Genomic DNA, 11,201 nt, shown 5'->3' with positions numbered 1-11,201 from the left:
GAACTTCAACCCCGCACCGAAGAAAAAGCTCTATGTCGGTGAGAACCTCGCAAGCTTCGCTCGCATGCGTACCTATAAGTAAAGAGCTTAAATTATTCCCTGAGCTCATATTAATTATTCAGCCCTGATTCCCGTTTTCATCACCGAGGTAGAAGCGAAGAGCAAAATTTTCGGACTTTGTACGCACAGCGATGTTTCAACAATTAAAAGAATCTCGGTTGAATTCGTTCTTTCACGCTCGACAAGCTCCGGCACGTTCTCGCCGCGTATCGTAGCCTTACAGACTGTGACTTACAGTTGGCTTATCGTTAGCCAGATTTGAAACGCTTATCCAACCTACAATGAGCAGGTTTAATTAACCGTCGAGTAAAGAACGAGTAACGACGTCGATAACGAGCGAAGCGTTTTCTATTACAAACGTATAATACAGTTTTACAGACTTGTCATCCACCCCTGGATGACAGGCGAAATTCGTTATCTCTTTTGTACGTACATCGGCGGTGAAACCGCGCGTTCGCGATTTAACGCATATCGCAATGAACGAGGCCTCCCTTGACCCAGAAAGCACGTATGGGTGAATCAACGCGAGTTCACACGCAAGAGTGATATTCGCGGGCGGAAGTGGAGAAGGAGAAAATAAGAGACGTAACGAGGAAACGCTACGCGGAATGAAGTTCATTTCGAGCGGGTAACCTCGTCTCGGCTTCCACGGTTTTCGGCAGGCTCGTTCCTGCCAAAGCTCGAGCAACCCCCGGCCCCAGGAACCGGATAAATAAAATTAAACGCCGTTATCTCAAACAGACGCGAGCTACTCCGGGTATTTCGAGACCTTCTTGTCTTCAATTTAGGCCCACATGGCCCGCCTCGGCACTTGATAGCCGTGCAGCCCTCTTCGTTTAGCCACCCCCGGTTCATCTCGACTCACGACTTTGGAGGAGTTGAATTGCAGCACCCCGAGTTTATCTCGAGCCGAGAACCTGCTCGGTCAAGTTTATTCAGTTTTACAGCTTTCGCGGTAACTTCCGCGTAGCGTAGGGTTAAAAAAAAACTAGAATTTCCGATTGACAGGAGGACCGGAATAAAGAATCGTCATAGACGCGAAAATTTTATTCGTAGAATTTAAATGTGTAGAAAGTCCAAGTGTAGAAAATTGAAAACACACGCGATTAGAAAAAAAAAAAAAAAATGTCCCAGTAATGTCCACTCAAATTTTTGGGATCATTTAACCATTTTTAGCGTATGATTGAGTGGAGAAAGAAAGTAAAAATTGTAAATTAAACCTTGATATGACAACTTGAGTGTTAAAATTACCAAAATTTGTCTCACATTCGTTAACAGAAATGTGACAAATAACACAAACATATAGTCGTCTGAGTCTGAGGTTAAGTGAAGTTTATCATTTTGACAGTGGGTGGAATATTTCTTTTTTCGTCGCCTAATTTATTCTCAAAATCTCCTTCGCCGAGAAGAATCAAAGAAAAGAAGCGCCGCGCTCCGCACGCGTCAGTTCCACATCTGACGACAAAGTCGAATCGTCGCGTCGCGTCCTCAGTTCGGTTTCATCCCATCCTATCCCATCCTATCAGTTAGTCAGTCAGTCAGTCAGCCAGGCAGCCTGCGGGTCGTTTGAGCGCGCGCTCTCGTCGCGTGACGTCACATTCCGTGCCAGGTTTAAAATCCCCGTCGGGCTTCAGTCGCGCGCCGACCGTCCCGACGCACGCACGTACACGCTGCTCAACTTCCCAACGCTCGATATATGTCCTCCCCTCCCCCTCCTCATCAGCCTGACACGTAACCGCGCTACCCTGAGATCTTATTTATCTCGGTGTCGGCGGTCGGGTTTCGTTAAAAAGTGATCGCCTGTAATCGGAGGTATTGAAATTTTTCGTTGCTTGTCTTTTTTTTTTTTCTCTTTTTGGTAGTTTTTTCTCCTCTCGCGAAGTGATCGAGTCGGCGATGTTGATCGTTCGATGTAAAACACTGCCGTTATGACACGGCTGTTGTAATCTCCGGGGAGAAGTAATAAGAAGGTTGGAGTAATTATTAAAGCCCGAAAGTGTGGAACGAAACTTAAATTATAAACATGGTGGTATAATCGAAACCGCAGTGAAATGAAATCGTCGAGTTACACTGATCGGTGATAAATATTTATCCCGTTTGTTTTCGAGTGTCGCCGAATTCGTGCCTCGTGTACGACAATAGAATGAGTGAAGTTTTAATTACGAGCCTTTATATTAATGCGAATTAAAATAAAAACGTGGTGCAGGGGTGTTGAAATTTATTAATTCCTGATATCGATTCGTCGATAAAACAAGCTGCTCCGAATACAACGCAAAAGGTGGTCGTGTTTGGCAGCGAGCCTTTGAGAGAAGGATAATAATAATTCGTGCGTGTGTGCGTTTGCGCGCGGGTTCGGGCGGGTGTGTGCGTGTTCAAACACCTCACCTGTTAACCGCGCAGCGGCGTTTCATTCACAATAGCAGAGATAATCCCCGAGATATTACCCGGGCACTTTTGTCTATAAGCAACCTTCAAACGGTGTATAAACAAGAGAAAAGTTTGAATCTAATCCCGTTGTGTGCGAAGCGAGTGAAGTGAGCGAGTGAGGAGTTTAAGTGCGACGCTCCTCCTCCCCCCCCCCCTCTTAAATCCCCCCGGAGGGCCTCTAATTCCAGACGCGACTCGACCGACCTTAAAAACAAATAACAGACGCCTTTGTACGGACAACCAGGGGATATAGATCCTCCGGTATTTGTCTCATCTCACGGCGAACGTGACGTTAACTTATCGCTCCGAGATGAGAAATATTTAAAAAAGTGGAAAGCTTTCGGTGAATAAATTGAATTACTCGCCGTATTCGTTCTTCGATCGCAATCGACGATGTAAAATAGTACTTTCCGTTGTTCTAAACTATAATTTTATTCCAAAGGTAGCTGAAAACCGAGACGAGGAGCGGAGTGGAGTGAAGTGGAGTGTTTCGAGTCCGATTCTCGGGTATCTCGGCCGGCGTTTTTGAAAGTAATGCCGTGCCTTGGCGGGGTGGTTTTAGTGATATTTTAACGGTGTGGTTAAACGCTGAGCGGTACCCCATCATGATCGCTACCTGGTGCTTCGCCGTCGAGCTGCTCCTGCTGATGTGCCTGCAACACGTAACGACGGATAATTTGGGTAACGTAAATTATTCAGCAAAGTTTTAATATTAAAGCGTCTTGGAGGGCGGGGAACAGGTGGAGGCGAGGGCTCCTCGATGTTATTACACACCTTGGGCCCTAACCTCGCCTTTGATCACCGGCTCTCCGAGCTTCGAGCAGCCCCGGCGTAGCGTGTGCATAATGCACGCGAGCGGAGGAGCTTTTCCACCCTCGGCGCTTCTTCTCCCCCGGATATTTGGTGTAATATTTTAATACGATTTTTATTCACCCTCTTATGCCTTCGCACGCCTTCGCTCGCCTAGGGAGGGGGAGATACGAGGATGGGGTTCAGGGCGTGTCTGGCGTTCAAATTATAGACTCGAACGCCGCGCGGAATTAACCTCTGACTACCGTTGTAACGAGGGAAATCCATGTAGATCCTCCTTCGTTCGTCTCTGCCTCTCCCGGTGCAGGCTGCCGGTACACAGCGACAAGCCTCCCAAAGCCTTTTCATCCCTCAAAGTTGGGTCGGTCGGACTTTCCCCGATACACCATATTTATTCTACGTTATTCATGTGTGTACCTACGCGGCTTTCGAACGATTCCGAATTTTCTCATCACCCAATGAAAAACTCTCTTCCGACAAGCCCTTCGTTCCTTCCCTTCTTGGTTTTTATTTATTGGTTATAATTTGTTTTTGCGAAATAAGAAGAAAAAACATTGGGCTTCCGAAACGGAACATTATCACGCAAGATTAAGAGCTGGATCTCGTTTTTTTTCTCTTTTCATTGAAACTAATTTGGGTGTTGTTGAGATAGGTTTAAAAAATCATAGGGTGAAGACGAGCGGTTGAAAAAAAAAAAAAAAAAATTGAAAACTTTCTAGGAAGCTTTTCAGGGGTTGTAATAACGTAGGAAAAATTCGTGGTGAAATTAAAAAATGTCACGGTCAAACGTTCACTGAGTTGGCGTGGAATGGCCCGTATACATATAGGGACACAACGATAGTGGAATTATCGTATAAATTGGATTTATTCCTAGGCATTGGAATAATTTCGATTCAGATGCGACGTCGCTCGATCATATATTTAAATGACGGATAGCTATATTTGGGAGGTGGTTTTGCCCCGGCGGCCCGTCGCGTCGCGTCGCGTCATAGATATGAACCCACCCCGTGGCATTCGGCGCTTTGAATACCCCATAAATTGTTAATGTAATTGGCACGTTCGAGAATCGGAAATTGTGATTTTCCCCGATGCGCGATTCCACAACGCTCGGCAAAGTTTAAAAAGTTTTCTATCTCATAAATTTCTCGAGAAAAAGAGAGGGAGGAAGAGGAAGAGGCAGAGGGGCCTGCATAGCTCACCCTGAGCTTGCTCCGTTCTCGTTCAAGTCGACACAAATAAAGGACGCTAGCTCCTCCGTATTTCACTAGACTTTTGAATTCAGAAATGGCGGTATTGCAGTGAGAACAAACCGTGGAGCCGTATATGTATATAATAACGGATGTATTTTCATCCTAATATATACTTACCGTCATATTTATTTATCATCCCCCCCCCCCCCCTCTGCTGTCGAAACTTCTGGTGAATTATAATCGTTCATCGGAAAACGTTTCGCCTTTCTCTCGTTCCAGACATGCCATGTCGCTATACCAACGAGAAATCCGTAGAAAATGTGGAAAATTGCGTTAGAAACTCAAATTTGCTCGCAGGAATCTGAAGCTTGAATTCAAATCTGTGACTTCTTTTTAATACTCAAGTGCTCGTAGACTCTGTAAAATTTTGTATATAAGCAGGTTGAATCTGGGAACTGAAATGCACAAACACGATGCTAGAAAAAAGGTTGAATGGTAATCATGGAGTAAAATATTATACAATAATTTGCTCGGCTTGAATGTATTTTTGTACGTGTATTTTAGTTAGATTGAAACGAGTTTATTAGCTTCGACCTTTTTACCACCCACATTATTACAATGCTTGAAATAATAAAAGACACAATTCAATGAGATGTTTGAAACGTGAACTCTTATTATTATTGCTCTTACTATTTTCTCAATCATCTCCAAAACCTATTACACAGAAGGTAATACACAAGGAGCCCAATAATATACATAATATTCGACGTATCAGAGGGAAGACGGTGCGCAGCTTCTGGTGTCAACCTGGCTTGAACGTGGAGGATCACTCTAGATTGGAGCTGCCAACGACGTGGGGAAATCCAACAAAATTGGCACAATTATTGACAGGCTTGTCGCGATGATATTAACGGTGTAAAATGCGACTCAAGTTTTTCAAAGTGATTATCGCGGATCCGGTCCTTCCCGATGATCTACGAAGCTGCCGGCATCCTGGAACCTGCGTCAATTGGCCCTTGCAAGCTGCTCTGCCGAAGGATGATCGTGCCTCGAGCAAGGCGTCCTGCGGTGCCTGCGTCAGAAACATCGCGGATCAATCAACCAGCGACGAGAGGAACGAACCAGTAAAATTGGTTATCCACGATCTGCGGTTTACGATCACTTGAGAGGAAGAAGAAAAAAAAAAAAGGAAAATGCGAGTCGCATTTCCACCGCTGATATCACCGCCACTCGCCTCGTCGATATTGGCCACGGATGTATTTTATTGAGCTCTTTGTACCGACGGCAATAAATATACATATACACATCGAATTTTACCAACAAGCAAACAAATGGCAAATCTATACTTTTGTTCAACTATCTACATTTGCGAAGCAATATTGTACCATTCGACAGTCGTTGTTTTTCAGCATCGTGCTTATCGTTATTTCTGTGATTGGATTCTATTTTATCCGTTGAGAACGTATTTGACGAAAATTTCTCCTATCGATGAATGAAATTCATTTATTCATAGTTGGATCGAGTCTTGTCCCGGCGGTTTGATTAAATGTTTTCGAATTTTGTGTATCTGGGGTAATGAAAAACAGGATAATGGGTAGGAATAAAATAATTCTGCTTGTCAGGTTAATCGCGAGGTTTGATCAAAACCAGATTTTAAACGTCGTTGTTGAAATGGAATTCAATTTTGGATTATTTCGGCACACCGGTGCACCGGCAATATTCGCGGGATAACCGTTGCTGACTGAGCCCCGCTTGATGGAGCGATTCCGTTGATACGTGCGTTTCATTTTCCTCTCGCGAGTATATCAAGCTTGAAATTCCCATGCAGATTTGTTGAATCGTTAGTACCAAGGTACCGCAATTTTCCCAAGTGTTCATTGACAAGGATGAAAAATTGTTCTTCGACGTCTGCTCTTTTTTTTTTTTCAACACCGTTTTTCTTAACTTTATTCCAATTCGATTCCATGCAAATTGCCAACGGCCCAAGATCACGTCTTCGGGTAAACAATTCCAAACGCGTAGAATTTTGAATCTATCGTGTCCATCCACCGACAAACATGGTTCGTCGATCGTGCGGGACGTCTAATTATGCTTCGGTAAGTGGACTCCGTTGCATAACACCGCGAATACGTCGCGTGTTCGTGTATCCGGTCACGCGCCTCGAGGCATGCGGTCGTGTTTTAGCTGCGGCTTTCACGAATCCTAATCATTCGCCTGCATCCCGACTTATTGATTACGTTAAGGTAATTGTGTCAGGTTTAATTAAGTTGAAGAACTAGGAATTTTTAACTTGCCGTTTCTCTGTTCTCAAAGAAAAAAAGGAAATTATTGTAATCACCCGGAAAATTAAATGTTGACTTTTCACTACGCAAAATTTCTACGTTTTGAAGCTTAGAGAATCACATCCAAACATCTTTAGATGAACGCCCGTGAAGTTCGAGGGCTGGTTCAAGGCTAGTCTAAAGCTGTTTGCTGTGTCGAAACGAAATTAGAAACAAGAAAAGGACTGACGACCAGTTTCCGAATTGTATCTATTGAACATTTACGATGTAGAAATTATGAAGATAGTTTTGGATTTCACATTGGAAAGAATTTTCCTCCACTAATCTTCCAACTATACATACGTGTACATACGTGTATATCAGAAACTTATTTCGGCTTTAAATTCGTAGAGGGATGACGAAAAAAAAAAAAAAAAAATCGAACGTTTTCTCGAAGTGGTAGTTTTCTCTAGGGGCTCGCTGTGCGACGAAGGATCCTTTTGTACGCGGGGAGGTGGGGAGGAGGCGTAAAAATTGGAACCCTTAACTTTGAAAGGAAAGAGTATTATCGCGCCGCATGGAATAGAAGAGAGACCACCCAGGAAGGGAAGTTCTTCCCTCACGTGTTTCGAATTGCGACCCTCTCTTTACCGGATTGTCGCCTTAAGCCTTGAGTAAACACGTGTGGCATTTGTTTCTCTTCTTCTTCTTCTTCTTCTTCTTCTTCTTCTTTTCGAACTTTTAAAACGTTGTGTAAATATTTCCAACATGTTTTCCCGCTTCTCTCACTCTCTCTCTTTCTCTCTCTCTCCGAACGTGTTATACACGCATGTATTCACGAGAGAGGCAATTATATTCCTCCTCGTGGGTACATTTGTCACTACCAATCCCCCCCATATTTTTTGCCTCATTATCTCGACATTCGTTATTCCCGTATCATTAAATTAGCCGGTCATCCTTACAATTGACGCTTATTAACAGGGTGGCCACTGTGGTCAGGGAATTCTGAAAAACCTGAAAATGTCATGGAATTCGGAAATTCTGGATTAGTCGGGGAATCCTTTACTATATTTTTTGTTCATACAAATAGGTGCGACAATGTTTTTTTACCACCGCTCGAAGGGTTCTCTTCTAACTTTGAATACTCCCAAATATTACCTCACAAACCATATTGCGCACGGGCTAAAAGTTTTGTCTGGAAAAGGTGGAAAAGTCAGGTAATTTCGTGATGGAGATTTATCGGCCGGCCTGGTACAAGATGCAGGAATAATACGAAACGGAGTTTCCGTATCTCTTGAACACGTTCCTGCGGCAGGCGTACTCTCCGATCGTTGGCGTTAAATTAACGCGTAATTTGTGCCGGATAATTTTACGTCGAGTGTTCGCTTCTACGGTGAAGGGCCCACCGTGCGTCTGCATACATGCCAGTCGTTGACCTCAAGGACGTGCCTCTGAGAATTATCCGTTGTCCAAATAGTATCGACCGGCTATCTCATCGTCAGTTGCCTGACCGAGAGACCAAATTTGGCAGCGGCGAAGGTCCGACCTGACGCCTAACGCCTAACCTCGACAGCTCGCACGTTGCTTTTTCAACTTGACGCGATTCAACCGTGCCTAAGATTAATATCAGCACACGTGTTACCGGACGGCTCGTTTGTTCTTCTACGACAGACTCTCTGTGCCTACTTTGTTACTTACCGTGACTCACAGGTCTAGCGATTAATAATACATGCAATAAAAAACACGATATATGATGAAAAACATGGATTAAATATTCACGTTCCCAGCACACGCTTGGTTAATCATTTTTATTTTTTTTTTCGCTGTCTCGCTGTACTTCGTTATTCTTATTCTTTTTCTTCTTCTTCTTCTTATTCATCATCTTGTTTGTCGAGTATACAAATGGCATTTTGTGGACGAGTTGTTGAAACGGTATTTGTTTCTCTTCATTTCCTGCAGTTCTGAGTCCATTTCTGCGAGGAGGAAAAAAAGAATTAGGTATGGTGATAAAAATAGTTGGGAGCAAGTTGTTTGAACTCTTTGAATAACAATGGATCGGCTCATTACGCAGCACCTCTTCCACATCCGTGCCCACGGATTACTACCGCTGGAATATCTGCAGTAATCCGACAAAGAATTTCTACTAGAATTCACTTTCGGAGTTGGTTTCTTGTTTGCCGGGATACTTGTGGTAAGAATGTGAAGGAAGATTCTATGTTCGGATAAGGTAGTGATTCTCCTCTCTTCTTCTTCTGTTTCTCTTAAGACGATCAGGGAGTCCTGCGGGAAAATTAAACTTTGGCGTGAAGATAAAACGAGAGAGAGAGAGAGAGAGAAAAGTATAACGAGTTACCTAATTTCTATAAACGATGGAAAATTGATGTAACAGGAGACAAAAGTTAAAAGAAAAGTAAGAATTTTTAATTTTGCCATATAATTTAGTCCGCGTGTTAAAATTTTCATATTTCGCGTACAATAAATCATGAAAGTATTTACAGGTCCCACGAACGCGGAGGCTATGATTTGAAAGCTTCTTTTCTATCGTCTTTGTGCTCTCGAGCATCTTCATTAGTTCTTCGCACGTGTCACGTGATCTTTTCGTCGTCGTTGCTCTTGTATCTCGTTCTTTTCTCTGCGCCGTCCTTTTCTTCTTCTTCTTCTTCTTCTTCTTCTTCTTCTTTCGAGCGTCCCTTTCTCACGGCTCATCCCTTAAATTAATCTTACCCCACAGTGTCCAACGTCTCGAGAGGGTCTCTCTCCTCATATTTCACCTCGTAATTTTCATCCTCGAGTAGGTACACCAGCCTCCTTAATTAATATATCTCTATCCATCCCCTAATTGAACTGTTCGTCATCGCCCCTTTATCGTTCACCGCCCAGCTCTTGACACTTTTTGAAAGAAACCAGATTAAAAGAAAGAAAAGAAAAGAAAAAAAAAAGACAAAAAATGGGAAAAAATAGTGATAATGAGAATATCAGATTATCGTGTTCTTGAACTTCTCATTTCGCTTTGAGACAGGATTTTACGGTCTAGTCGTCTGTTTGAGAGAGTTTTATTATCTCTTCGAAGATTTCAAACTCGTGGACAAAAAGAAACTGTTTCACGTTAGTTTCGTCAAACACGTTTAATACGCCTCGTGCCCCGATGACGTATCCCTGTAAGGAATGAATTTGTGCGTTCGATTTTAGAAAATAATATACGACCTGCTAGATTTCTGGTCTGGCGAAAAGCCAGCAACTCACTAAGAAGATCACTAAGTGAAACAAAGAGAGAGAGAGGAAGCACTTTCTGCATCCCTCTTTTATCAACATCCAACATATCCATGAATTTCGAATTAGCAGATTCAGCGGTTTAAGGGGTTATACCTAGTCAGTAGGCCGAAAAAAGCGATTTTTCAAAGATTTGTGATGGAGAGACATTTCAATTCATTAATATAAAAATTTATATACACATTGGGGTAAAATTGAAGTCCATTCCGATGTGTTTTATTTGTAAAAATAATGATGCTTAAAGCTGCTACAGCCGATTTCCGGCAGCATCTCTTAAAAAAGGCATCCTGCGGTGAGCAAGATATTTCTGGACTGGATCATTCGAAATGAAAAGACAAAAAAGATTTAGTCAACATAAGGTATTATCTAGTGCTTGATCGAAGGAATAAGCGAAACATTAATTTTTGACATAACTGTGGCTTCTCGAAACAAAATTTCGATTTTGCATAAGAATTTTTGCCTTTTTTTGTTTATAAAATGTAAAATATTTATCAGCGAGAAGAAACCTTCGGTCAAGGACTGAAGATGTATTCGTAAAGCTTGTGCTTGAAATTTTGAGACTGATTGGTTCAGCCATTTTTGAGATATTTTTTTCACCGTCTTTGAATACCTAGTCTTGAGAAGTACGCGTTCAAAGTTTCAAAAGTACTTTAAAACGCTCCGTGGCGTCTTTGCAAATGTGCGCGTAACTTGGAGAATATTTCTCGGATCGACATGAAATTTTCTGTGTACATACTTGAATATATGTACATTACGAAAATGAAGTGAAAAAAAAAAATGGAGTTAGCGCGTCTTCGTAACGCGTCGGCGTTATTTTCCTTCCGTTCACTCTACGCAACACGTATCGCAGTTTCGCTCGCTTCTCGATTTATCTCCACTCTCTATTCTCTCTCCGTCCTTTCCTATTTCCACCCTCGCATTTTTCACCCTCGTTGCTCTTCTACTCATGCTCCTTGCCCAGCAGCGTCATGTTTGCGCCGTTTTCCCGAACAAACAAAATTCGCTACACGCCCGCTGGTTCGCTGCCTTGCTCCGCCGCCTCGTCGCGTCGTTTAGTCTGCCAGGCACAGTGCACCCACACCTGGGTCGGTTTGCTCCCAGAATGCATCTCTCTGTCAGTGCCAAGAAGACATACCGCCTCCGGTGTAGCCTGCAGGTATACCTATAATACTCGACGCGAGCG

The 11,201-nt window shown here is 43.0% G+C and overlaps 1 protein-coding gene across 5 annotated transcripts in view; it reads left to right on the top strand.

Annotated features, from left to right (window-relative positions):
• Nucleotides 1-1,625: 1,625 nt before the first annotated feature.
• LOC124223251 (protein eva-1 homolog C) overlaps nucleotides 1,626-11,201 on the top strand; it is an 82,642-nt gene continuing 73,066 nt past the window's right edge. For 3 of the 5 annotated variants that reach the window (XM_046635039.2, XM_046635040.2, XM_046635041.2), the window contains exon 1: nucleotides 1,897-3,168. In XM_046635039.2, the coding sequence (XP_046490995.1) occupies nucleotides 3,093-3,168 (76 nt within the window). In that variant the 5' untranslated portion in view covers nucleotides 1,897-3,092. Of the gene's footprint in view, nucleotides 1,873-1,896; nucleotides 3,169-11,201 lie in introns of those variants that run through there. The other 2 variants (XM_046635038.2, XM_046635037.2) reach the window with 2 other exon arrangements.

Source organism: Neodiprion pinetum, chromosome 7 (genome assembly GCF_021155775.2).
Source record: "Neodiprion pinetum isolate iyNeoPine1 chromosome 7, iyNeoPine1.2, whole genome shotgun sequence".
In the NCBI taxonomy this organism is placed as follows: Eukaryota; Metazoa; Arthropoda; class Insecta; order Hymenoptera; family Diprionidae; genus Neodiprion; species Neodiprion pinetum.
The sequence above is the reverse complement of the archived record's forward strand: the minus strand, read 5'-3'. Positions and strand labels throughout refer to the sequence as shown.